Source organism: Hemicordylus capensis, chromosome 3, assembly GCF_027244095.1.
Source record: "Hemicordylus capensis ecotype Gifberg chromosome 3, rHemCap1.1.pri, whole genome shotgun sequence".
Classification (NCBI taxonomy): Eukaryota; Metazoa; Chordata; class Lepidosauria; order Squamata; family Cordylidae; genus Hemicordylus; species Hemicordylus capensis.
Window position 1 is genome coordinate 352,107,175 of NC_069659.1, and position 23,701 is coordinate 352,130,875.

General features: G+C 51.2%; 1 protein-coding gene across 2 annotated transcripts in view; it reads left to right on the forward strand.

Annotated features, from left to right (window-relative positions):
• The window catches only part of LOC128352192 (solute carrier family 12 member 9-like), a 145,449-nt gene that overhangs the window by 109,432 nt on the left and 12,316 nt on the right, over positions 1–23,701 (forward strand). For both annotated transcript variants that reach the window (XM_053312531.1, XM_053312530.1), the window contains exons 10-11: positions 7,012–7,204; positions 20,288–20,462. In XM_053312531.1, the coding sequence (XP_053168506.1) occupies positions 7,012–7,204; positions 20,288–20,462 (368 nt within the window). The remainder of the gene's footprint in view (positions 1–7,011; positions 7,205–20,287; positions 20,463–23,701) is intronic.

Here is a 23,701-nt window from a genome sequence, read left to right on the forward strand (position 1 = left end):
AGCTCTTGAGTGGCAGCCCCCTGCTGCTGTGAGCCCTTGCATTTCTGCATCCTCTGGGCGGAGAATGATTAATAGAAAAACCTCTTGCAGGGGGTGACTGTTCTTGAAGCCCTATGCCCATTTCTCACTCTCACTCTCTCTCTCTCTCTCTCTCTCTCTCTCTCTCTCTCTCTCTCTCTCTCCCGCCACTAGCTTTGAGCATGGCCTTTCTTTAAAAGAAGCGTTTATTGAAGAGTTCCCCTGAGCATATACAGAGTGCAGTTTCCTCCAGCACTGAGCAGCTGCAGCCTATCCCCATGTGGGCCCTTCCATTCAGGGCCCTTCGATGAGGTGAGGCATTCACCTCAGCCAGCATTTTTTGGGGGGGTGTCAGCAAGATGCTCTCTTGGCCTGCTCTACAATAAAGGGGCGAGGTGCACACGAGAGGCCCGCATTTGGCGCCCTGCCTCAAGCACACCAAGGTCTGAAGCCGCCGCTGCCCACCTGCATGCGTACAAATCAGCAGGCAAGACTCTCTTCGAGGGCATGTGGGGAGGGGGTCCGCTGCCCCATTGATCCCCTCCTGCCTGGCCCTGCCCACCACCTCCACTACTTCAAAGCATGAAGGCAGGAAGAAAAGAGAGCAGAACCCAGGATCCCTTGAATTGCAAGGATCCTTTGTGTGTATGCTTGCATGGGAGTAGAGGGGAGGGGAGCTGAAGGGATCTACTGGATCCTTACAGGCCTGGGTTAAAGTTGGTCACAGACTCCAAGGGGAGACTCCCTTCCTCCCTATATGAGAATTGGGGGCAGATCCCTCCAGCCGGGCAGTTCAGCTGGTGTTTGGTCCAAGTTGGTGGCCCTGTGAGAAATCTCATCCTGATCCCACCCGCTGTGGGTTGTGCAACTGATCGAGTGCAGCCAAGTTCTGAAGCAAACTGGAGTCCCCGCTTTGCTCTAGGGCACTTTACTCCCCAGTAAGCGATCCTGCAAAGCAGTGCTTGGTTCCAGCGGGGTACCCTACACCAAGCGAACCCCCTGGACCATCTAGCTCAGGATTGTCTACACCAGGCCTACTCAACTTCGCTCCCTCCCCCCCGCCAGCTGTTTTTGGACTACAACTCCCACAATCCCCAGCCACAGTGGCCAATAGCCAGGGGTTATGGGAGTTGTAGGCCAACATCTGCAGGAGGGCCGAAGTTGAGCAGCCCTGGTCTACACTGACTGGCAGTGGTTCTCCAAGGTTTCAGGCTGGAGTCTCTCCCAGCCCTACCTGGAGATGCTGCCAGGGATTGGGACCTTCTGCATGCCAAGCAGATGCTCCACCACTGAGGTATGGCCTCATCAGCAATACAGCCAGCAGGTGCATATGCGGGAATCCTAGTGTCGTTTTTTGCAATTCGTATGCATCCTGTTCATTTCAGCCTCCATTGCATGGGGACTGTTTGAATAAGTCAAGACTAGTATGGTAAGAGCATAAGGCAAGCCCTGCAGACCAGACCAAAGGTCCATTTAGCCAGTATCCTTTTTCTCACCCGGGGCGGGGAGGAGACAGCCCAGTACCTCTAGGGAGCCAACACGCAAGATAATAATCTCTTACCGTTGCTTCCCAGCAGCTGGTATCCAGAGGTATACTGCTGCTGAATCTGGAGGCTCCATATGACTTTCATGACTACTAGCTATTGTGCTTTATCAGTTAGTCTAATGCTCTTTTAAAGCCAGCTGAGCTAGTGGAGAGCTAAAGGCCACCTCCAGCCTCCAAGGCAGGATGCTTCTGAGTCCCAGTCACAGGGGAGCAACAGCAGGAGGGAGAGCATGCCCCTTTCAGCTCCTGCCTGTAGGCTTCCAGCGGCATCTGGTGGGCCACTGTGCGAAACAGGATGCTGGCCTACATGGGCCTTCTTGGGCCTGATCCATTAGGGCTCTTCTTATGTTCTTAGTGGTCGCTGCCACATCGAAGGCAGCAGATTCCATAAGGTGAGGATGCTTTGTGTGAGGTACTCCAGGGGGCAGCCATGGGACTCCTTCTCAGGCAGTCTCCCATCCAGGCACTGACCAGACCTAAGCCTGCTTTGCTTCAGCAAGGGGACTTCATCTTGCACTCTCAGACTATGACCTGGGGTCCACATCACTGGTGTGGGGAACCATGTAACTATCCCTGTAACTACGCTTCACCATTCCACGTCGGCACTGATAGACTTCTCCTCCATGGAACTTGTCATCCATTTTCAAAACCACCTGGGCAAGTGGCTGTCACCCCATTTTGGGGTAGGAAATTCCCAAAATGAATGAAGAGTGGGCTAAAGTTGAAGTTAGATGCTGTTCCACAGGGGTTCTCCATGTGTAGTTCCCAGGTGATGTTGGACTACAAGTCCCATCATCCCCAGCCACAAGGGCCTTGGGGCATTTTGCCTGAGGACATGTAGTCCGACAACACCTGGGAAACCCCTGCTGTACAGGTCTGCCCTTATGGATGGCAGATTGTCTGCTTTGCATGCAGAAGGTCCCAGGTTCAATCCCTGGCAGCATCTCCAGGTGGGGTTGGGAAAGACTCCTGCTTGAAACCTTGGAGAGCTGCTGCCAGTCAGAGTAGACAATACTGAGCTAGGGAGAGGAATGGTCTGACTCTGTATAAGCCAGCTTTCTGGGTTCCACCCTGTGGGGCAAGACCCACACACAGCTTTGTGGACCAGTGTGCCTGTTGTGTGGCTCCGTCGCCATCTGGACCCCGCCCTAACCACTGCACTACCCTTCCCTCACCCTCTGTTTAACCTCTCTGGCACCGGGCGCGGGCTTGTTAGGGAAACTGCCTGACGGAGGGGCCTGATATGTGTGCTTTGGAGAGCTGCAATGTATTTCTCAGCCTGCTGCCGCTGCCCCCGCCCCAGGAGAGAACCACGTTTATGCACCATCGATTACACACTTAACCACCATTTGCGTTTTCTCCCTCACCTTCTCTCCCCTCCGAGGAGCAGAGATGCAGGTCACTGCCTCCTCCCCATCTCCCTTTCCTCGCCTGCTGCTTGTTTGTGCCTTTTGGTTTTGCAAGGCTGGCGGGGAGTGGGGGATTGCGGGAGTGATTAGCATTCCGGGGCTTTTTTAAATCTTCCCAAGCAATATAGATAAGACAGCGGGTTAGATGAGAACAATTTAATTAAGCCGTATTTAAAACCGGGCCCTTAGCCGGCGCCCTGGCCAGCCGCTGGTTCGCTCTGCCAAGCGCTAGTCCTGCCTCTGGAGTGGAGGCCTGCTTGGATGTCATGCAGCATCCTTATGGCCTCCGTCGCCCCGGGGTGGGATTGATAGCCCCATTGGCGCCTTCCCCCTCCTCCCCACTGCAGGCTGAAATTAAAATCCAAAACTGGAATTAAGAACAATCAAACATCTTGCTGGGTCTGGCCGGCAAGGGGAATGCCTACAGCCCTGGGGGGTGGGAGTGGGGGGGCTGCCCGTCACAAGGTCGCTTGCTTACTGAAGAAGATTTGAGGCCTCTTCTCCCAGATGGCAAATAAATAACTCGGGGTGGGGGGTTGAATTTTTTTAAAAAAATAACTCCTCCGCTCTTTTTCCCCTCTCCCCCCAAAATGACATTGCATTTGTAATCTGTCCTTCCCCTGAGAAGCTCAGGGCACTGCATATCTAAAGGTTATCCCCATATTTTATTCTCCTTGCAGCAGCCCTATAAGGGAGGTTAAGATGAGAGGATGGGGTGGGCCCAGGTGTCACCCAGTATGTTTCATGCCTGGTCCGGGATTCAAACCCAGCTCTCCCTGGTCTAACCCTCTTTAACTCCTTTGCCGTTCTGGCACTCTGCCCGTCCGTGTGCACATCCAAACACACGTAAAATATGTCCCCACCAGTGTCAGTGTGTTTGTTGTCCTAGCATGAATTGTGGGCTGTTGGATCCTGGGTGGGGGGGCAGTGGGGGAACGGAGAAGGGGACGAGGAGTCTCTTCACAAGTGTCATGGGATTTCTCATCTCTTTTAAAATGATCGCTCAGATCAGCAACACACAGGCTTTCGAGACTTGAAGGCTGCCACTTGTTTTTTCCCCATAGCAAAAGCTCTGTGGTCTTGAAAGGCGTCCGGCAGGCAGCAATTCAACAGGCGGCTCTTTCCCAGCATAGAGTTGCAGTGATGGGGAAAGCTCAGCCGTTGAATGTCTGCCTGTAGTGCACCTGCCATAGACAGGTGCCTCTGTTAGATGGGGGGTGGGTGGGGGCTTTCTTAGTTGAGGTTTCCAATCCCGAGTCCCCAGATGTTTTTGGATTACACCTCCTACCATCCCAGGTGTGGATCTTGCAACAAAATTGTGGGAGCCCTTTCCCATGGGACGGGGGGTGGGGCGCGTTGCTGGAAGCAGCACGTGGTCTTGACAAAGCAATTCAAAAACTCTTTATCCAGACAGCCATTCTGCGGTTGGAGTTGAGCATCAAATTCTCTTAATGGCTCCTCTGGGGCTGAAAGCATCGCTCTGCTTATTCATGGTCTTTAAGTGTTGTTAACCAACCTTGAGCCTCCTGGGAGAAGGCCAGCGAATGTTCCTGCTGCACAGGCCTGGCGTTGGGAAATGGGGACTCATTCAGCCTGTTGCTCTGCACCAACCCCATCGCTTGCCCATTTGCTTTGGGGTCCAGCTCAAGGGGCCGCTTTGAAGATAACCTTCACTCTCTCGCAAGGCCCAGATTCTCAGCAAAATCTCGGGAGCTGGGCCATCCCAGTACCTTGCTCTCCGAAGCTGTGGCATCTCCTCCCAGTAGAGGTTAGGCACGAGGCAGGTTGAGGCAGTGGCCTCCGGCACAGGCATGAAGAGGGGCACAGGGGTGACAAGCACTGGTCCACCACCACCAGGGGGACACCTGCCTGCAGATCGGGGTGGGGTGGGGGGGGAAGGTCAGTCTCATATTGTCTGTCTTCTCAGGCAGCAAAAATTCTTAGATCACCCCTGGCTACAAGCCGCTTCCTAATTGGGCTTTCCGTTGACGTTCCTGCCCTGAGGATTTCTGTGTTTGGTGCAGGAGACTTTGGTTATCCGCAGATTGTGGTTTCACATATCCGCAGTTGGATCTCAGAGAGACCCGGTTTCTTTTTCCGTGGATCGAAAAATAGGCATAGTTCACCTATCCACGGCTCCTGAGTGCCTGGAAATGACTTCCGGTGTCATTTCCAGCTGCCATTTTGCAGCGCAGAGCCATTTCATCCCCACCCCCATGCAAATATTTGCAGAAGTTTGCGGGGAGGGGCTTGCTGGAGACCTGAAAAGCAAGAGCCTGTGCTTTATTCCTCGTATTTCTGCCCCCCCTTTTTTTGTTTAGCTTAAGCAATCTAAACCCATGGCTGTGGGTTCTTTGTTCACAGTTTCCGTATTTGCGGTTTCAGGCGAAAATGGGACCTCCGTGAATATTATTTATTATTATTATTTATTATTTTGACATTTTATATCCCGCTCTTTCGAGCTCAGAGTGGTGTGCTACATACTTAAGTCTGCCCTCACAACAACCCTGTGAAGTAGGTTAGGCTGAGAGAGAAGTGACTGGCCCAGAGTCACCCAGCAAGTCTCATGGCTGAATGGGGATTTGAACTCGGGTCTCCCCAGTCCTAGGGCAGCACTCTAGCCATTATGCCATGCTGGCTCTCCTGTGTTTTTAACTATTTCAGGGGTTCTAACACCTGGGTCTCCAGATGCTGTTGCACTACAACTCCTGAAGGCCATTATGGCTGGAGGAGGATGGGAGTGGGACTCGAACAATATCTGGGGACCTGAGGTTGGGAACTCCTGGACACCCTGTTATTGTGAAGATACCTCCTGTTGCTTTAACTGTATCTGTCACTGCTTTGGAAATTCCTTTGAATCACAGAAAAGTGGTATCACATTTTTCGAGTAAATTTAAGACCTGAGTATGTGACTGTTTGAGTTAAAGGCCACCTAATGGCGCAGTGGGGAAATGACTTGACTAGCAAGCCAGAGGTTGCTGGTTCGAATCCCCGCTGGTACGTTTCTCAGACTATGGGAAACACCTATATCGGGCAGCAGCGATATAGGAAGGTGCTGAAATGCATCATCTCACACTGTGTGGGAGGAGGCAATGGTAAACCTCTCCTGTATTCTACCAAAGGCAACCACAGGGCTCTGTGGTCGCCACCGACTCGACGGCACACTTCAAACCTTTTAATTTGAGTTAACCCTGGCTGCGGTTTTGGAGGGGTCTTGGCTCTGAATGGCATGCCTCCGAGAGAGCTGAGGCATTACACCACAGACCTCAGGAGAGCTCCTCTTGTGGCAGCAAGCATTACCCTTACCCTTTGGTAAGCAGAGTCCACCCTGGTTTGCATTTGAATGGGAGACTACAAGTGTGAGCACTGCAAGATATTCCCCTCAGGGGATGGGGCCGCTCTGGGAGGAGCACCTGCAAGCTTCTATGCAGAAGGTTCCGAGTTCCCTCCCTGGCAGCATCTCCACGATAGGACAAGATTTTTAGGACAAGATTTTTTTATTGAACCAACAAACTACCAAAGCATACAGTACGTTGCCAAAGCACAATTATATACAAAGTGGTTGTTTGTACATGATATATCTACAAAGATTTACACACAAGGATTTGGAAACACACAAGTTATGAAGTATATGCAGGTAGTACTGTAACTCGGGGGTGGGGGATTACAAGGCACATCAGGTAATCGGAAGGTTACGTCCGACGTTCATTTCCACAATTTGTCCCATTGCTGTTTAGAAGAGATACTCTTGTCTTTTTGCACATAACCATACAAACTTTTCCAGAAGAGATTTACTGCCTCATCTGCGTGAACCTCTTGGTCGCAATTACTGCCTGAAACCCTAGAGAAGCCACTGCCAGTCTGGGTAGGCAGTACTGAGCTAGATGGACCAAGAGTCTGACTCCGTAGAAGGCAGCTCCCTATGTTCCTAATGGCTTCGTGGATGTGTGTTGTGGGGAGGAAGGCCCATGTGCCCAGCCTAACATGGAGAAGTCCCCGGGCCATCTCTCCAACACACCTGCTGTGCTTTCTCCACAGACCCACTTTCCAGTATTTCACCTGGCACACCTGTGTGCTGGGCATTGCAGGCTGCTCCATCATGATCTTCCTCATCAGCCCCATCTATGCCTCAGCCAGCGTGGCCTTCCTGGTCGTCCTCCTCGTGGCCCTCCATTACCTGTCGCCCAGCAGCAGCTGGGGCGACGTCAGCCAGGCTCTCATCTTTCACCAGGTATGCACTTTTCTTCCGGTTTATTTTTTTTATCTCATGCCCCACACTTTTGCTCCCAAAGGAGCCCCCAAATGGCATCCAGACAGGATGATGACAGTGAATTAAAACTGTGATAAGACAATATTATCCTGTTTTCCTGCTCCATTTATGCATGGTAAAATGTAGGCATTCTGATTGGAGTCTGGGGGTGGAATTTCAGGTGGAGTGGGAGCTTATCTGGCAGGCGTGGTGTTCTCCTTCATCAGGACCATGGTGCAGAGAAGGGGGGATTACCCTGTTTCCTCCCTCATCACAGGTATAACAAAAATATGTGTGCACACTTATGTTACATAAGAACAGCCCTGCTGGATCGGGCCCAAGGAGGCCCATCTAGTCCAGCATCCTGTTTCGCACAGTGGCCCACCAGATGCCTCTGAGGAGCCCACAGGCAAGAGGCGAGGGCATTCCTTCTCTCCTGCTGTTGCTCCCCTGCAACTGGTACTCAGATGCATCCTGCTTTGGAGGCTGGAGGTGGCCTGTAGCTCTCCGACTAGTAGCCATTGATAGACCTCTCCTCCGTGAAGTTATCCAAACCCCTCTTAAAGCTTTCCAGTTTGTTGGCTGCTGTCACCACATCTTGTGGCCGAGAATCCCACAAGTGGATTATGCGTTGTGTGAAAAAGTACCTCCGTTTGCTGGTCCTAGATTTCCTGGCAATCAATTTCATGGGATGACCCCTGGTTCTAGTGTTATGTGAGAGGGAGGAGTTTCTATCTACTTTCTCTACACCATGCATGATTTTGTGGACCTCTATCATGTCTCCCCGCAGTCGTCTTTTTTCTGTTAGCAGAGTTGGGTTCTGCAGAAACCATTCAGACCTGTAATTCACAACTTAAAAATACTTCACTTAATTCTTGATTTAAAAATAAGTAAAGTACATGTTGGGTTGCATGTCTGTTTTGGATGGAGAGAGAAGTTTGTCCTTCCGTCTTTGTATCTTGTGTGCCTAACTGACACCAAGCAGGTCTACAGAGAAACTATTTACATACGTATCCCCACCACATCCCTTCAGCTACTTATCAGCAGCAAAATGCCTCCATTTGGGCAAGTCGCATTCAAAAGTAAACAGCGGGGGTGGGGGTGCAGTCTTGTGAAAACCAACAACCAAAAAAAGCCAGCAACTTTTAAACGCCGGATATACGATGTCATAGCACTAAATCGCAGGGATTAAATTTGAAAAAAGGCATTAGAAATGTGAACGGCACCCTGCTGTCCGCATAGGGAGGGTTGTGGCATGACACAGGAAGTGTGGAAGCAGACTTCCAAGACCCCTTTTGTTGCAGGGTCTAATCTGGAAAGCGGCCAGGTGAGATTAACCCTTAACTTTCTGGCTGGGAATAATCCCACCAGCATTGCAACTTCCAACAGCATGGGGGGCACCACTATTTGCCCTGGGAGAGCAGTTGTTCATGGGCACAAATAGCAGCTGCCTTAGTGAAGCCAAGAGAAGCCCTGTAGGAGAATTTTCACCAGCACCATAGTGCAGGGGGAAAGAATTGGTGTTCCTCCCTTGTGCTGCTCTGGATCTCTCCTGCCCCCCACCCCCCAAAAACACCCCAGCAGTTGCTATTTAAAATAAAAGAAACCCAAACACCCCATCAGTGCAGTGAGCCATTTCATGCCGCTCTGGTTCGACCCGCAGGGTTATGCATGCAGCTGCTGTTTTTTTGTGTGGAGATCTCAATCAAGGGCTCTAATTTAACTTGGGCTTTAAAAGAGGACATCCTCCCACTCACTCTGAGGGTTTTTCACTGGGAAACCTAATCTGAGCAAAGCAGCTACTATTTCTGAACTTCCTCCTTTGGGCGGGGAGGAGGGGAACTCTATCCCGCCCTGAAAACCTAGAGTCCTCCATCGGGGCCATTCAACTAATATTCCCTCTAACAGGGATTCCCAGATGTGGTTGACTACAACTCCGATAATACCCTGACAAATGCCATTGCAGTTGGGAATGATGGGAGTTTTAGTCGGCAGCATCTGGGAATGCCTGTTACAGGGGAAACTGCATTCAACCCACTCAGGCCTTTGCTGGCCTGGAGCAATAGCAATAGCACTTACATTTATATACCGCTCTATAGCTGGAGCTCTCTAAGCGGTTTACAATGATTTATCATATTGCCCCCCAACATTCTGGGTACCGACCTCGGAAGGATGGAAGGCTGAGTCAACCTTGAGCCCCTGGTCAGGATCGAACTTGTAACCTTCTGGTTACAGGGCGGCAGTTTTACCACTGCGCCACTAGGGGCTCATCAAGGAGCAGAAGCCTTGATGTGCCTTCCTGGGATCCTGCCTGCCCTTGGAACTCCGTGGGGTGGGGGAAATACAGAGGGGCACACACACACCCCATGCTTTGAGAGCTGGCCCCTCATTTCTCGCTTGCAGAAGTCAGAGCAGGTGGTGATCTTCATTCCAGAGAAGTTTATCCAGCACAATCACTCTCCAGCCTTCCTCCGTGGTGGGCCTGTCTGTCCTTTGGCATCTTCCTCTAACAGACAGCGTGTCCTTCCAGCTGGCTCTCTCCCCAGTGCCCGCGTGTGCTGTCTTTTTCCCTGGGATGCGTTCCCAGTCCTGACGAATTGGGCCCGTTGCCCATCCACAGCCTTTTAATTTTTATGTCATAAAACCAACACTTAAAAGCTCTTGTTAGTGTCTAATGGAACGTTCTTATTACCCAGCTGCCATCTCGCTGGCCTGCACGGTGCTACCCAAAACCTTTGGGCCAGCCCATGCCCAGGGTGGGCTACGAGCTCAGGGGCTTGCTTGGACATGTGGCTTTGCAATGTTGCGTGTTCCTTGATGTGCACTGCCAAGGGTGGTAGTCCCCCTGGTAGAGCGCTCCCTGCTTAGGAAGAGAGCTGGTCTGGTGGTAGCAAGCATGACTTGTCCCCTTAGCTAAGCAGGGTCTGCCCTGGTTGCATATGAAAGGGAGACTAGAAGTGTGAGCACTGGAAGATATTCCCCTCAGGGGATGGAGCTGCTCTGGGAAGAGCAGAAGGTTTCAAGTTCCCTCTCTGGCTTCCCCAAGATAGCGCTGAAAGAGAGATTCCTGCTTGCAAGCTTGGAGAAAATCTGTGAAGACAATACTGAGCTTGATGGACCAACGGTCTGACTCAGTATATGGCAGCTTCCTATGTTCCCTACCCATGGCAGTGGCGGGTGGAGACGGCTTCCACTCTGAAAGCCTCAGCCATGAAATGTGTAAGGAATTGCTTAGCCTCCCAGTCTGCAAAAGTCCATTTCTAGCTTACTTTCTTGTGGTGGGTGGAGGGGAGGTTTGAAAAGCGAGTGGGGCATCTCTATCGTGCCCCAGCCCCATCGCTAGGATAAAATAAATGTCTGACAAGAACAGCTTCTGTTAACAAAAGCAACTGCTGCATCATTTGCATCCTGGCTGTGCCTGACCCCGGAGCATTGCTGAAAAGCATCCGCCTCTGGGGTGGAATGGGCCCAGAAATGTTCCCCATTTGAGTGCAGGGAGCAGATTTTGGGCAGCGGTATGGGAGACGGATGGATCTAATCTATGGGGCACCGTCCCCTGCGGAGCTGTCCTGCACAAAGCTCCCTGCAGTGAACAGGTGGTCCTGGGCAAGATGGGCTTGCTTGCTTGCACAGGGAACTAGGAGAGGAGAGCTGGTCTGGCGGTAGCAAGCACAACTTGTCCCCTTAGCTAAGCAGGTTCTGCCCTTTTTGCATATGAATGGGAGACTTGATGTGTGAGGAGGATGGAGCCGCTCTGGGAAGAGCATCTAGGTTCCAAGTTCCCTGCCTGGCAGCATCTCCAAGATAGGGCTGAGAGAGACGCCTGCCTACAACCTTGGAGAAGCCGCTGCCAGTCTGGGTAGACAATACAGAGCTAGGTGGAGCAATCGTCTGACTCAGTCTATGGCCGCTTCCTCTGTTCCTAACTTCCTGGGGGTTGGTGATTAACGACTTGTTAATGAGTGCAGGGGGTGGCGTTTGGACATCCTTCCCCAGCGCCAAAATGCTCTGAAGAGAGATTTCCCCCCCTCCCTTCCATTCCCTGACTCGGGGATGTAAAGGACGCAAGAGAAGCCCTGCTGGGTCAGGCTAAGGGTGCTTCCAGTCTCGCCTCCTCCTTCATGCAGTGGCCGACCAGCTGCACCTGGGCATCCTGCCAGTGGGGGAAGAGGGGCATAGAGAGCGCGCCAGCAAGGGCCAGGGGCAGGCTCTTACCAGCGGCCCCTCCCCTCTGCTGGTTGGTGCGGGCATGCCAGCGCACACCGGCCACTCCCCGTGTGATGATGTCACGTGCAGGGGGCGTGGCTGCTGCTGGCACAAAGGGCTGGGCTGCCCTTCTGCCGTTGCCAGTCGGTGCTTCCTTGACGCATGGTTCGGGTTGGGTGCAGAATGCGCCCCATGTGAACGACACACGCGAACGAGGCGCCACCTGGAAGTGGCAGAAGGGCAGCGCAGCCCATCTTGCCACTAGTGGCTACAAGGTCGGGGTGGGGGTGGGGCTGATGAGCATCTGGCATACACACACTCCCCACCGCCAAGTGTGTGGGAAACTGGGGGCAGCGGGGGGCGGGAGCCTCTGGCAGCCCCAGAAGGGCTCAGGGTGGCAGCCGCCTGAGGCCACTCCCGCACCCATGTTGCTCCAAGGTCGCCACACACCTGTGGGGGGAAAGAGGGGAGCTTCCCTTTACCACTGGTGTTCCCTAGCAAGGTGACATGCCCCCTCTGATCCTGCGGCAGATAGACAGCTCTCCAGGCGAGTCGCCGTTAATAGCCCAGTCCTCCATGGATTTATCTTCTTCTCTCTTTTAAACACCATCCAGAGTGGTGGCCGCTACCACATCTGTTAGCAGTGAACTCTGCCGTTGATGTTCGGCGGTGCGTGTAGCCCATCACTTTGGAGCCGTTTGGCCATTGGCAGTGTGGAAGGAGGCCCGGAGCAGGTGGAGAGAAGAAGCCGGCGCTGGAAATGGCGCTTGGGGAGTTTCCCCTTTGCAACCTCTCCCTCCCGGTCCGGCCGAGCCGGGCTTTGGCCGGGAGCCAGTGACATATTGCGTGAGCCGAGAGAGGGAGGTCAGGGTGGGAAAGAGTCGGCTTCTGTGCTGTGTGTCTGGGCTGGGGTAATAACATTTACTCAGCAGGGCGATGTTACCCCGGCGGACGCTGATCAAATGCGCCTGTCCCTGCTAGTGAAGACAAATGCCAGCAGCCGAGGACATAAATGCATTAGCTTGCCCTGAGCTGTGGCTTCTCGGACAGACATGCGCACCCAGCGAGGAAGGCAGTGGTGGCTGGCGTCAGTCTCAGGACTGGGAGCGAAGGCTAATTGCTGTCTCCCTTCTCAGGAGGGGAGCAGGAAGGACCGGCTAAAGACCGGCCATTTTGAGCAGGAAGGGCCCAGACCGGCTGAATACCGGCTTTGGGCTGCGTGTGTAAATCGGTGAAAGTAGATAAATCAGTGTAAAGTAAAATCGGTGTGTAAATCCCTACTGACTTTGGACTGGCTAAATACCGGCCATTTTGGACAGGAAGGGACCAGAGACCAGGGCTTTCTTTCAGCCTGTGTGTCCGTCGGAATGCAGGGCAACGTGAGGAGAGCCATGCTGGATTAGACCAAAGGTCCATTGAGATCCAGAGCCCTTTTCCCCATAGTGGCCAGCCAGATGCTTCTGGAATGTCCCTCAGCAGAGGAAGATCTCAGAGCTTGGTCTAAGGGCACATGATACAGCCACCCCTCTGAAGCTAAGCAGGTCTTGGTGTGGTCAGTGCTTGGATGGGGAGACCCATGTGTGCCACCTTTGGGGATGGGGCTGAAGCTTAGCGGTAGAGCATCTGCTTTGCTTCCAGAAGGTCCCAGCTTGAATCCCTGGCATCTCCAGGTAAGGCTGGCAAAGACCCGCACCTGGGGCCTTGGTGAGCTGCTGCCAGTCAGTGTAGACAATACTGAGCTAGACGGACCATCAGTGGTCTGACTCAGTATGAGGCAGCTTTCTGTGTTCCTGTGCTATTGGCCCTAGCAGGTGGTATTCAGCACATTTTCTCTGAACATGGACATTCTAGTTAGTGTAACATCTTGGGTAACAGCTTTTGATTGGCTCCTGCTCCTCCATGGATTTCTCAATTCCCTTTTAGAGCCATATAAAGATTATAATTCTTTATAGATTGTGAGCCCTTTGGGGACAGGGATCCATCTTATTTATTTATTATTTCTCTGTGTGAACCACCCTGAGCCATTTTGGGAAGGAAATCGATTGAACGAACGAATATAAGTTAGTGGCCACCTTTGTGGCAGCAAATTCCATGAATCTGGGCTGTAGGAGGCTTTTGTAAAGTGTGCCGTTGAGTCGGTTTTAACTCCTGGTGCCCACAGAGCCCTGTGGTTTTCTTTTTGGTAGAATACAGGAGGTGTTTTCCATTGCCTCCTCCCACACAGTATGAGATGATGCCTTTCAGCAACTTCCTATATCGCTGCTGCCTGATATAGTACCAGCGGGGATTCGAACCTGCAACCCTCTGCTTGTTAGTCAAGCATTTCCCTGCTGCACCTTTAGGTGGCTTTTTGGAGATGTACAACACCTAAAGTTGTGTTGGTTGGCACAATCTCTCCTTGTTCTCCGGAGCATCACAACATCCTGTTGGCAATGTGTGTGGCCTGTTTCAGAGTGTGTGTCTGTGCTCTTACTCAGATAGAAAACTCAGGTACTTGAGTTCCTGTCAGATTGGAAGCAAAACAGGGCTACCCAAAAATAATGGCTGTGGGACTCCCTAGCTATGCAGAAATAATACCTCTGTAAATTAAAAGGCAAAGGAAAGGATTCTCAAAACAGCTAGATGAAGACTGAGCATGATCAGCAGTCTCCTGGAGCCAAGGAAGGTTGTAGTGTCTGCAGAGGTGCTCTTACCACCCCTGGACTTCAGGGCCAAAGTCCAGGGCCTCCATAGCCCCTGGGGGCCTCCAAATCCTCTTTAGTCTGTCCCAGGTGGTGTAGTCGCCTGGTGGAACATGATGATGCATAATTTGCAGGGGGGGGGGCGGGCTCCAAAGATGATGCTTAATTGTGGGGAGGGGGGCTCCTTTAGGTCCAGGCTCCCAAATTACCTAGATGCACCTCTGGGTGTCTACTGGGGGAAACAGAATACAGTGGTCCCTCTACTTACGAAATTAATCCGTTCCGAATGCACATTTGTAAGTCGAAAAATTCGTAAGTCGAAAAGCGGTTTCCCATAGGAATGCATTGGGAACGGATTAATGCGTTCCGGAGCCTAGAAAAAAGACCCAGACCCCCAGTAAGGCTTGAAAACTGCACAGGAACATTTCTTTTCAAGAATAAACAGGCAGTAAACAGGCAGGCAAGTCAAGGAAACCGCATGTAAAATTTGTAAGTCGAGGAAACCCCATCTAAAAATTTGTAAGTCGAAAAAACCGCATCTAAAACCGGATCCAAAACTGCCGTTTGTAACTCGAAAAATACTTATGTCGAGTAGTTTGTAAGTCGAGGGACCACTGTATTGGGAACTGGCAGGGCTGGGGGTGGTATTGGCCTGCTGAAGCCTTTAAGAGTTTGCAGTACCCGGGAGCTGAGTGCTAGGAAGAAGGGGAAGCGCAAAAGTTCTGCTGCAGGTCTGACTTGTATTTGTATTTATAAAACTGAGAAAGAAGTGCACCATTGGTGTACGTGGCATTTTACAGAGGAATATAAGCAGGAGGGAGAGATCCCCCAAAGACTGCTTATTATAAGACAGAGAGGAAGGAAGGAAGGAAAAGCCAGAGATGGAAGAGACAAGGATAATATGGGTGAATACAAGTAGAAGCCTATTTTAAGCTCCACCTTGGTAGGGAATCAGAAACTAAAGAGGGAAGCCAAATGCTTCATGGAAAACATTGGGTTTGGAGGAAGCTTTGTATGGTAGCTGAAATGGTAGTACTATATCAAATAATTAAAATGTCAGAAACATCGTGTGAATTGTCCATCCCCATATAATCCTTTTATGACCAGACATATTACTATTGACAACAGAATTTTTTCATGAATATGCCAAGTAAATTATTAATACCAGTTATTGTGAAGTGTTTTGTGCCTATATAAATAATTGCTAGATTTCTTTGCGTATTGTGAATTTTCTTGTGAATATAAGAGTGTGGATATCTAAATCAAATTCATCCCCATTTGGATCTGAACTCTTGTAAGAAGTTGTAAATGTGTGCCGTGTTTGTAAAGTGGTAAGGATGATTTCATATATTTTCCAGGGTCTAAAGCAACAATAATCAGTTGCTAATTAACATTTGCTTATTACAAGTTAAATGACAGAAAGGTTCTAAGTGAACATTCTTAAATCAAGATTTCAGGTTAATCTAAGCACTTTTTAACACAATTTTTAACACAATGAATTGGTATTAGATGATATCATTAGTTCCCTCCCTAGCATCTCCAAGATAGGGCTGGGAGAGAGTCCTGCCTGTAACCTTGGAGAAGCCGCTGCCAGTCAGTGTAGACAGTACTGAGCTGGATGGACCAATGGCCTGACTCAGTATATGGCAGCTTCCTATGTTCCTAAGTGGCACCACGTAAAAATATACAGGGAAGAAAACATTCTAGGCATTAGTGGCAATAAGGGCCATGGTCAGGATTGCTGCAGAGAACGGGAGACTCTAGAGCAACATCAGAGAGCAGAGTTGAAACAGGCATAGGCCATGAGGGATAATGTGAAATAAGGGCAGGAAGGAAGTGAGAGGCAAGGCTGTGGAGAGTTTTAAGAGAAGGCCAAGCGGGGTCTGTCGTGGATGAGAAACCCAGAGTCCCCGATTCCTTCTAGTTGCCTGATGTGCCAGGAGTTGCCTGATGTGCCAGGAGTTGGGCAAGATGGTACATGGAACTACCGTGTACAAAAACCCCTCCTGTGTGTGCTGCCCTAAGAGAGACCCCAGCTGAGCCAGAAGCTCTATGGTGCAAACCTTCAGCTCAGTTTGTGGGGGGGGGGGAGACCAGCCCCTCTTTGTTCACGGCTGCTGCCAATTTGGTAGTGGAACCCGGACACTGTGCTGATGTTTGCAGGAAGCATTCTGGGGGGCAGGGGCAGCTAACAGGAGAAGCATATTCTGCTGCCCCCTGCTTTTGCCCCCTGCCAAAATTACACAAATGCATCCACCATCGTGTGTAAATGCAGCAATGACACAAGTCCTGCTCAGGCATGGTGTTACCTGCATTCCAGTGTCTGTAGGCAGATACTTTTTGTTTGTGTGAATGACGGTTCCTGCATTGAAAGTGAACCTGGGTGCAGGCTCCCCGAAATGCAGGATTCAGAGAGAAGGAGTACTGTTGTACCCGCAGTCAACATAACATAAGAACGACTGCACAGGTATGCCAATCCACACGTTATGTTCAACACTCATGCAAGTGCACAGGTACAGATCTGTACACAGGTCCGGTCATTCATGTGTTATGCTGAACGCAGGTACAGAAGTACACTTCCTATCTGTGCTATGCCTTTGAAGGGCCTGTATCCAAGTTCACTTTTCAAATGAACCCAGGTACACTCATTCACACAAACACATGTACGAGTGTACAGATGGCTGTACAGCATAATGTCTGAATCAGGCTCATGTGCAGATCTGTAAGTGGGCGTGCTGTACAAAGATTGTGTCCGTGTTGACCATAATGTGTGAATAGGGCTACTGGGGTTGCCATTTAAGATAGTGGCGGGTTTCACGCCCCGCCTTTCCCCCCCAGGGACCTTGCCTGCCTGAGCCCATGCCTGGGTGTCTCAGGGTCTGTCCTCACCCAGGCCCTCTCCCACAGGCTGCCATGGACTCACCGGCGCCCACGGAGGCAGAACGGCGCACATATGGCGCTGTCAGTGGCTGCCACCCCTTCATATCCCCTCCGCGCGGCCCGGGCAGCGGGGCACTCAGGCGGAACCCGCCTCCTGCCAATCTGGGAGCCGACAGGCAGGTGCTGCCTTCCCTGCGCTCTCGCCAGCTGCCTCTCCTCGCACGCCTGTTTCAAGCATGGCTGGCTGCAACAGAAGGCCTGGCCTGCCGTACCTGACTCCCCGGGGCACGTGGGTGGGAAGTTGGTGGCTGAGGCGGGAGAGAAGCGGTGCACGGGGTTTGTTTTGCTTTCAGAGACCAGCCGGCTGGAGCCGTCAGACTGGTCTCTGAAAGCCCAGGAAGCGACGAGCTTCGGCCACCTCCAGCCTCAGAAGCAAGATGCCTCTCGAGACCAGTTGCAGGGGAGCAACCGCAAGAGAGAGGGCTCGCCCGCACCTCTTGCCCTCTGTGGGCTTCCCAGAGGCATCTGGTGAGCCACTGTGGGAAACAGGACGCTGGACTAGATAGGACTTGGGCCCAACCCAGAAGGGCTGTTCTTGGGTTCTAGGAACAGGGTTCTCTCTTAAGTTCTAAGAGAGTTGAAAGTAGGGCATTGGCACCCAAATTTGGCCTTTGGCGATGTTTTGAAGCACATCCTGGAGTTCCTTTGGCAAAGCATCTGTGGGGCTTCCAAGGAAGGTGCAGGGATTCTGAGTGGTTTCGCCCATGCTGGTCGCTACCAACTTTTGCCTCAAGCAGGGGTGCAGATCTTCAGCCCTCCAGCTGTTCTTGGATCACAGCTCCCATCATCCCTGTCTCCTGGCCACTGTGGCTGGAGATGATGGGAGTTGTGATCCAACAGCAGTTGGAGGACCGAAGTTGTGCAGCGTTTGGGTGGGTTTTGGAGTTTCCCTTAGGCAAAACTTGTGAGGACCCATGAGGGAAGCCAAGTTCAGTTTGGGAATGTAGGAAGCTGCCATATACTGAGCCAGACCATTGGTCCATCTCGCTCAATATTGTATACACAGACTGGCAGCGGCTTCTCCCAGGTTGCAGGCAGGAGTCTCTCTCAGTCCTGTCTTGGAGATGCTGCCAGGGTGAGAACTTGGAATCGTCTCCATGCAAGCTTGCAGGTGCTCTTCCCAGAGCGGTCTCATCCCCTAAGGGAAATATCTTACAGTGCAATGGGAGATATATCAAGTCTCCCATTCAAATACAAACCAGAGAGGACCCTGCTTAGCAAAGGGGACAATCTGTGCTCGCTACCTGAAGACCAGCTCTCCTCCCATTGGATAAAGCAAAACTACTCAAAGAGGAGAAGTCACTCAGAGGGGACAGAGGCATCCCTTTTCCCACACATCTGAACCTGGTGTGTGGTAAACTCCTCTGTACTGCTTGAGCAGCTAATGCAAACACGGGTGATGTAGGTGTCCATCTGGGTTCACAGAGGTGTCGTTGTTGCTCTCAGGCCTCGTTCTCACTGAAGTGGTCCATCTGTGTGTGGGCTGCAGCACGTCAGACTGCATCTGGGGATTCACAGGTTGGAATGCTCCACTCTGTGTACATAGACATACAGGCATGCATGCATGCGTGTGTACGTACACACACACACACCCTGCCTGCCTGCCTGCAGAAAACTAGCATTTCAGGGCAGAAAGGCTCTACCCTAGACTTCTCCCCGTTTCTTATGCGGTTAGATCTTCCTATCTTTCCTTTCTTTCTTTTTGATATGGAGCAGCATTCAGCGATGTTGGCCTCCACCCACCATCTCAACTGGTACAGCCCGGACAAAGCTTTCCTCCCTCTGGAAGAGTTGGGTCTCTGCTTGCAGGTTTTTGCAAAGCACGTGTAGGCTGGCTCAGAGACAACTGCAGGCTGCAAGAAATGAACACATACCCCATGGGCAACGGTGGATCAGCCCGACTACCTTCCTCTCCGTCCAGCTTTTGCTTGTCTCCAACTTAAGCTACTTAGTTGAACATTTTGCTTTCCAAATGCCTTACCTGCTTACTGGCGGCTGTGTAGACCTCTCCTGCTGCCTTAGAACCCGTTTAGGAAGCTCCGCAACTTAATGCCCTTTAAGCCCCGGGCCATATTTTGCAGTCAAGATGCATGAAATGTGGTGCATTGAGGGAGGGAAGGTTTGAATGTCCACCTTCAGAGGCAGTATATCTCTGGGTGTTGGAGACACACCGGCATGGCCACCTCCCTCGTTCCCCACTGGTGGGCTTCCCAGTGACCGCTTGTTGCCAGACTAGACGGGCCTGCCTCTGATTCAGCCGTACTGGCTATTCCTGTGTCTGGTGTTGATGGCAAGCATCCTACTTCCATTGAATTGCAAAGCTGTTTCTCCCTGCTCCCAATAGCCGGCCCACACCTCTCTCGTTGGCCTCTGAACCCTTCTCTGTAGTTTCAGGATTATTCTCTGCCCGTGGTGAATACCTCTAACCAGAGATGGGAGTGTACATCTTATTCGTATTGGTACATAGGAAGCTGCCATATAGCCAGACCATTGGTCCATCTAGCTCAGGGTTGTCTACCCGGTCTGGCAGCGGCTTCTCCAAGGTTGCAGGCAGGAATATCTTTCAGCCCTACCTTGGAGATGCTGCCAGGGAAGGAACTTGGAACCTTCTGCATGCAAGCAGGTAGATACTCTTCCCCGAGCAGCCCCATCCCCTGAGGGGAATATCTTACAGTGATCACACATGTGGTCTCCCACTCAAATGCAATCCAGGGTGGACCCTGCATAGCAAAGGGGGCAATTCATGCTTGCTTGCTACCACAAGCCCAGCTCTCCTTCCTGGTAAACTGGAATGGGTTCAGAGGAAGGCAACAAAAATGGTGGGAGATCTGGAAACCAAGTCCTATGAAGAACAATTGAGGTTGCTGGGTATCTTTAGCCTGGAGAAAAGAAAACTAAGGGAGATGTGATCAAAGTCTTCAAATATCTGAAGGGCTGTTGCACAGGAGGAGGATCCGTCTCATTCTCTGTTGGTCGTAGAACCAACGGATTGAAATTACAAGGAAGCAGATTTGGCCTAGGCATTAGGAGGGGTTTCCTGACTGTCAGAGCTGTTTGACAATGGAACAGCCTGCCTCATGCAGGGGTGGTCTGAGCAGTTTCTGGGACTGAACAGCTGGCTGGGCTGGAAAACTGCCAGGGTTCCTTCCAACTGTACAGTGCTGTGGAGCTGAAACTTTGGGGTTGCTGTCCTGATGCCTCTCTTCCCCAATGCACATTTTGCTTCCTCTGCTCCCAGGTTCGCAAGTATCTGCTGCTGTTGGACATTCGCAAGGAGCACGTCAAGTTCTGGCGTCCCCAAGTGCTGCTGATGGTGCGGAACCCCCGGACCTCTCTGCAGCTCATCCGCTTCATCAACGACCTGAAGAAGAGCGGCTTGTATGTGCTGGGCCATGTGGAGCTGGATGACCTGGGTAAGGGGCCCGGATGGAGGCCTGTGTGGGTGGGACTGGCTGGGCACCAAGGCACCCAGGGAATAGGAGCTGGGCAGGGCACGTTCTGCACCCCATTGCACTCCAAAGTAGCTTTCTGTCCTTGGGAGTCCACCTCTGCTTTATAAATCAAAATTAGCGTGTTTATCACATGACCATTTATTGGGTGCAATGTTCAGTTAATTGGTTACAGGTCCCCAAACTTGGGTCCTGAGATGCTGCTTTTCTAATGCATTTTGCTACAGCCCGCTGGGTTTTTAATTTTAAGGGAATCTGTTTTAATTGCTTTTATTCTTCATTGCGTTTTATTTGTTATGTTAAATTTGAGATTACTTTTATTGTTTTACTGTTGTGAGCCGCCCCAAGCAGTGTTGTACTGGAGGAGTGCGTTATAAATATTTTAAATAAATAAATAAATATAAATTAGTGCTGGACTACAAGTCCCATCATCTCCACTTCGTGGCTGGGGGTGATGGGAATTGTAGTCCAACAGCATCTTAGGACTCAAGGCCGGGAACTCCTGGCTTAGGTGAATCAATCTGGAAACATTGTCACTGACTAGAAGGATGCCCTCTGCTTCATTGGTCAGAGTTTTAAAAAATTAAAAACCATTATTTTAATAGAAACTAGCTTAACCCACGCAGAGCATCTGCGCGCTAGGACTTGATTGCTCTCCTCACCCCCTGCCGCAGCCCCCCTCACCTCAGAGCTCTTTCCACCCTCACCTGAGCCTCACTCCTGCTCCTCCTCCTCCATCCCCCCTTTACTCCACCCCCCTCACTCCTCTTGGTCGCAGCTGCAGCGTTGCTACCGCCTATTGGCCAGGCTGCAGCCCCCTATCCCCAGAGATCTCCTCACCCTCACCCTGCTCCTGCTCCTCCCCACAGGAGCAGCAGCAGCCCTTCCTCGCCGCCATGGCCGCTCATTCCCCTCAGGCCTCTGACAGGCCCAGGCCCATCCCTTGCCTGCCTGCCTCCCTCCGCCAATGGCCTCAGTAGCCCCAAACAGCAGCAGTGGTTGACTGGGCCCTTCCTTGTTGCCACCACCATGGCCACTCATTCCCCTCAGGCCGCTAACTGGTTTAGACCTGTCCCTCGCCCTTTCTTCTTTCTCTCTTTCCCTTCCTTCTTTTTCTCTCTTTCTCTCTCCTCCACTCACTCTTCCCCTCTGTCTTGTTTTCCCTCCCTTCTTTTCTCTCTCTCTCTCTCTCTCCCTGAATTAACAGATCTTGTTCATCTTGTTTCTTCATCTAATTCACAAAACGGCAGCTTCCTTCTCCTGAAGGGGCTCTTTCCTCCCTCACGAACCCTCTCTTCACCCACTATCCTTTTATTTATAGATAGATAGATAGATAGATAGATAGATTAGGGATGTGCAAAAAATTTCGGGCACAGAACGATCTGTGCCTGAAACGAACAATTTCGGGTGATTCGGGGCCGAACCGAATCACCCCCGATGTCCCCTGAATTTTTTCGGACACGAGCCGAATCACCCGAATTTCGGGCAAAAAAAATTCGGGTGATTCGGTTCATGGTTGATTTTTGGCGATTTTTTAAAGTTTTAGTGACTTTGGGGCAGTTCGGGGGCATATCATGGGATCTGGGCAAAAGGAGTGGGGTGGGGTGGTAGCGCCTAATGGGTGCAGGCTACCACCCCAATTTCAGGGGGATTGGGCAAAGGGCTGATTTTTGGTAAATTTCTGAAAATTTCATGTCTTTGGGGCAGATTGGGGCATATTGGGGCAGAAAGTGGGGCCTGGGGCAGAATAGTGGTGTGGGTTGGTAGTGCCTAATGGGTGCAGGCTACCACCCCAATTTCAGGGGGTTTGGACAAAGGGCTGATTTTTTGAGAATTTTTGAAGTTTTGGTGACTTTGGGGCAGTTTGGGGGCAGAAAGTGGATCTGCCCCAAAAGAGTGGGGTGGGGTGGTAGTGCCTAATGGGTGGAGGCTACCACACCAATTTCAGGGGGATTGGGCAGAGGGCTGATTTTTTGAGAATTTTTGAAGTTTGGGTGTCTTTGGGGCAGATTGGGGGCAGAAAGTGGATCTGCCCCAAAGGAGTGGGGTGGGCTGGTAGATAGTGCCTGATGGCTGGAGGCTACCACCCATCCCCAATTTAAGAGTGATTGGGCAGGGGGTGAATTTTGGTGAATTTATTTTTATGAGGTTTGTCTTCATAAGGTGAAGTGTGCTAAATTGCTTACTTCCTCATATTATTCATAGTAAAGGAAAGTGTGAAAAAGTGAAAGTGGGGTCATGAGAGTTGTTTAATTGAAAAAAATCTCATTTGCTATGATAGAATGAGAATTCACACCTCAGAAGTTTTTTCTGAGGTGTGAATTCTCATTCTATCATAGCAAATGAGATTTTTTTCAATTAAACAACTCTCATGACCCCACTTTCACTTTTTCACACTTTCCTTTACTATGAATAATATGAGGAAGTAATCACTTTAGCACACTTCACCTTATGAAGACAAACCTCATACAAATAAATTCACCATAATTCACCCCTCTGCCCAATCACTCTTAAATTGGGGATGGGTGGTAGCCTCCAGCCATCAGGCACTATCTACCAGCCCACCCCACTCCTTTGGGGCAGATCCACTTTCTGCCCCCAATCTGCCCCAAAGACACCCAAACTTCAAAAATTCTCAAAAAATCAGCCCTCTGCCCAATCCCCCTGAAATTGGTGTGGTAGCCTCCACCCATTAGGCACTACCACCCCACCCCACTCTTTTGGGGCAGATCCACTTTCTGCCCCCAAACTGCCCCAAAGTCACCAAAACTTCAAAAATTCTCAAAAAATCACCCCTTTGTCCAAACCCCCTGAAATTGGGGTGGTAGCCTGCACCCATTAGGCACTACCACCCCACCCCACTATTCTGCCCCAGCCCCCACTTTCTGCCCCAATATGCCCCAATCTGCCCCAAAGACATGAAATTTTCAGAAATTTACCAAAAATCAGCCCTTTGCCCAATCCCCCTGAAATTGGGGTGGTAGCCTGCACTCATTAGGCGCTACCACCCCACCCCACTCCTTTTGCCCAAGTCCCATGCTATGCCCCCGAACTGCCCCAAAGTCACTAAAACTTTAAAAATTCACAAAAAATCAGGACTTTGCCCAATCCCCCTGAAATTGGGGTGGTAGACTCTACCCATTGGGCACTACCACCCCACCCCAAAATTTTGCCCCTGGGCCCCTTTTTACCCCCCCGAATCG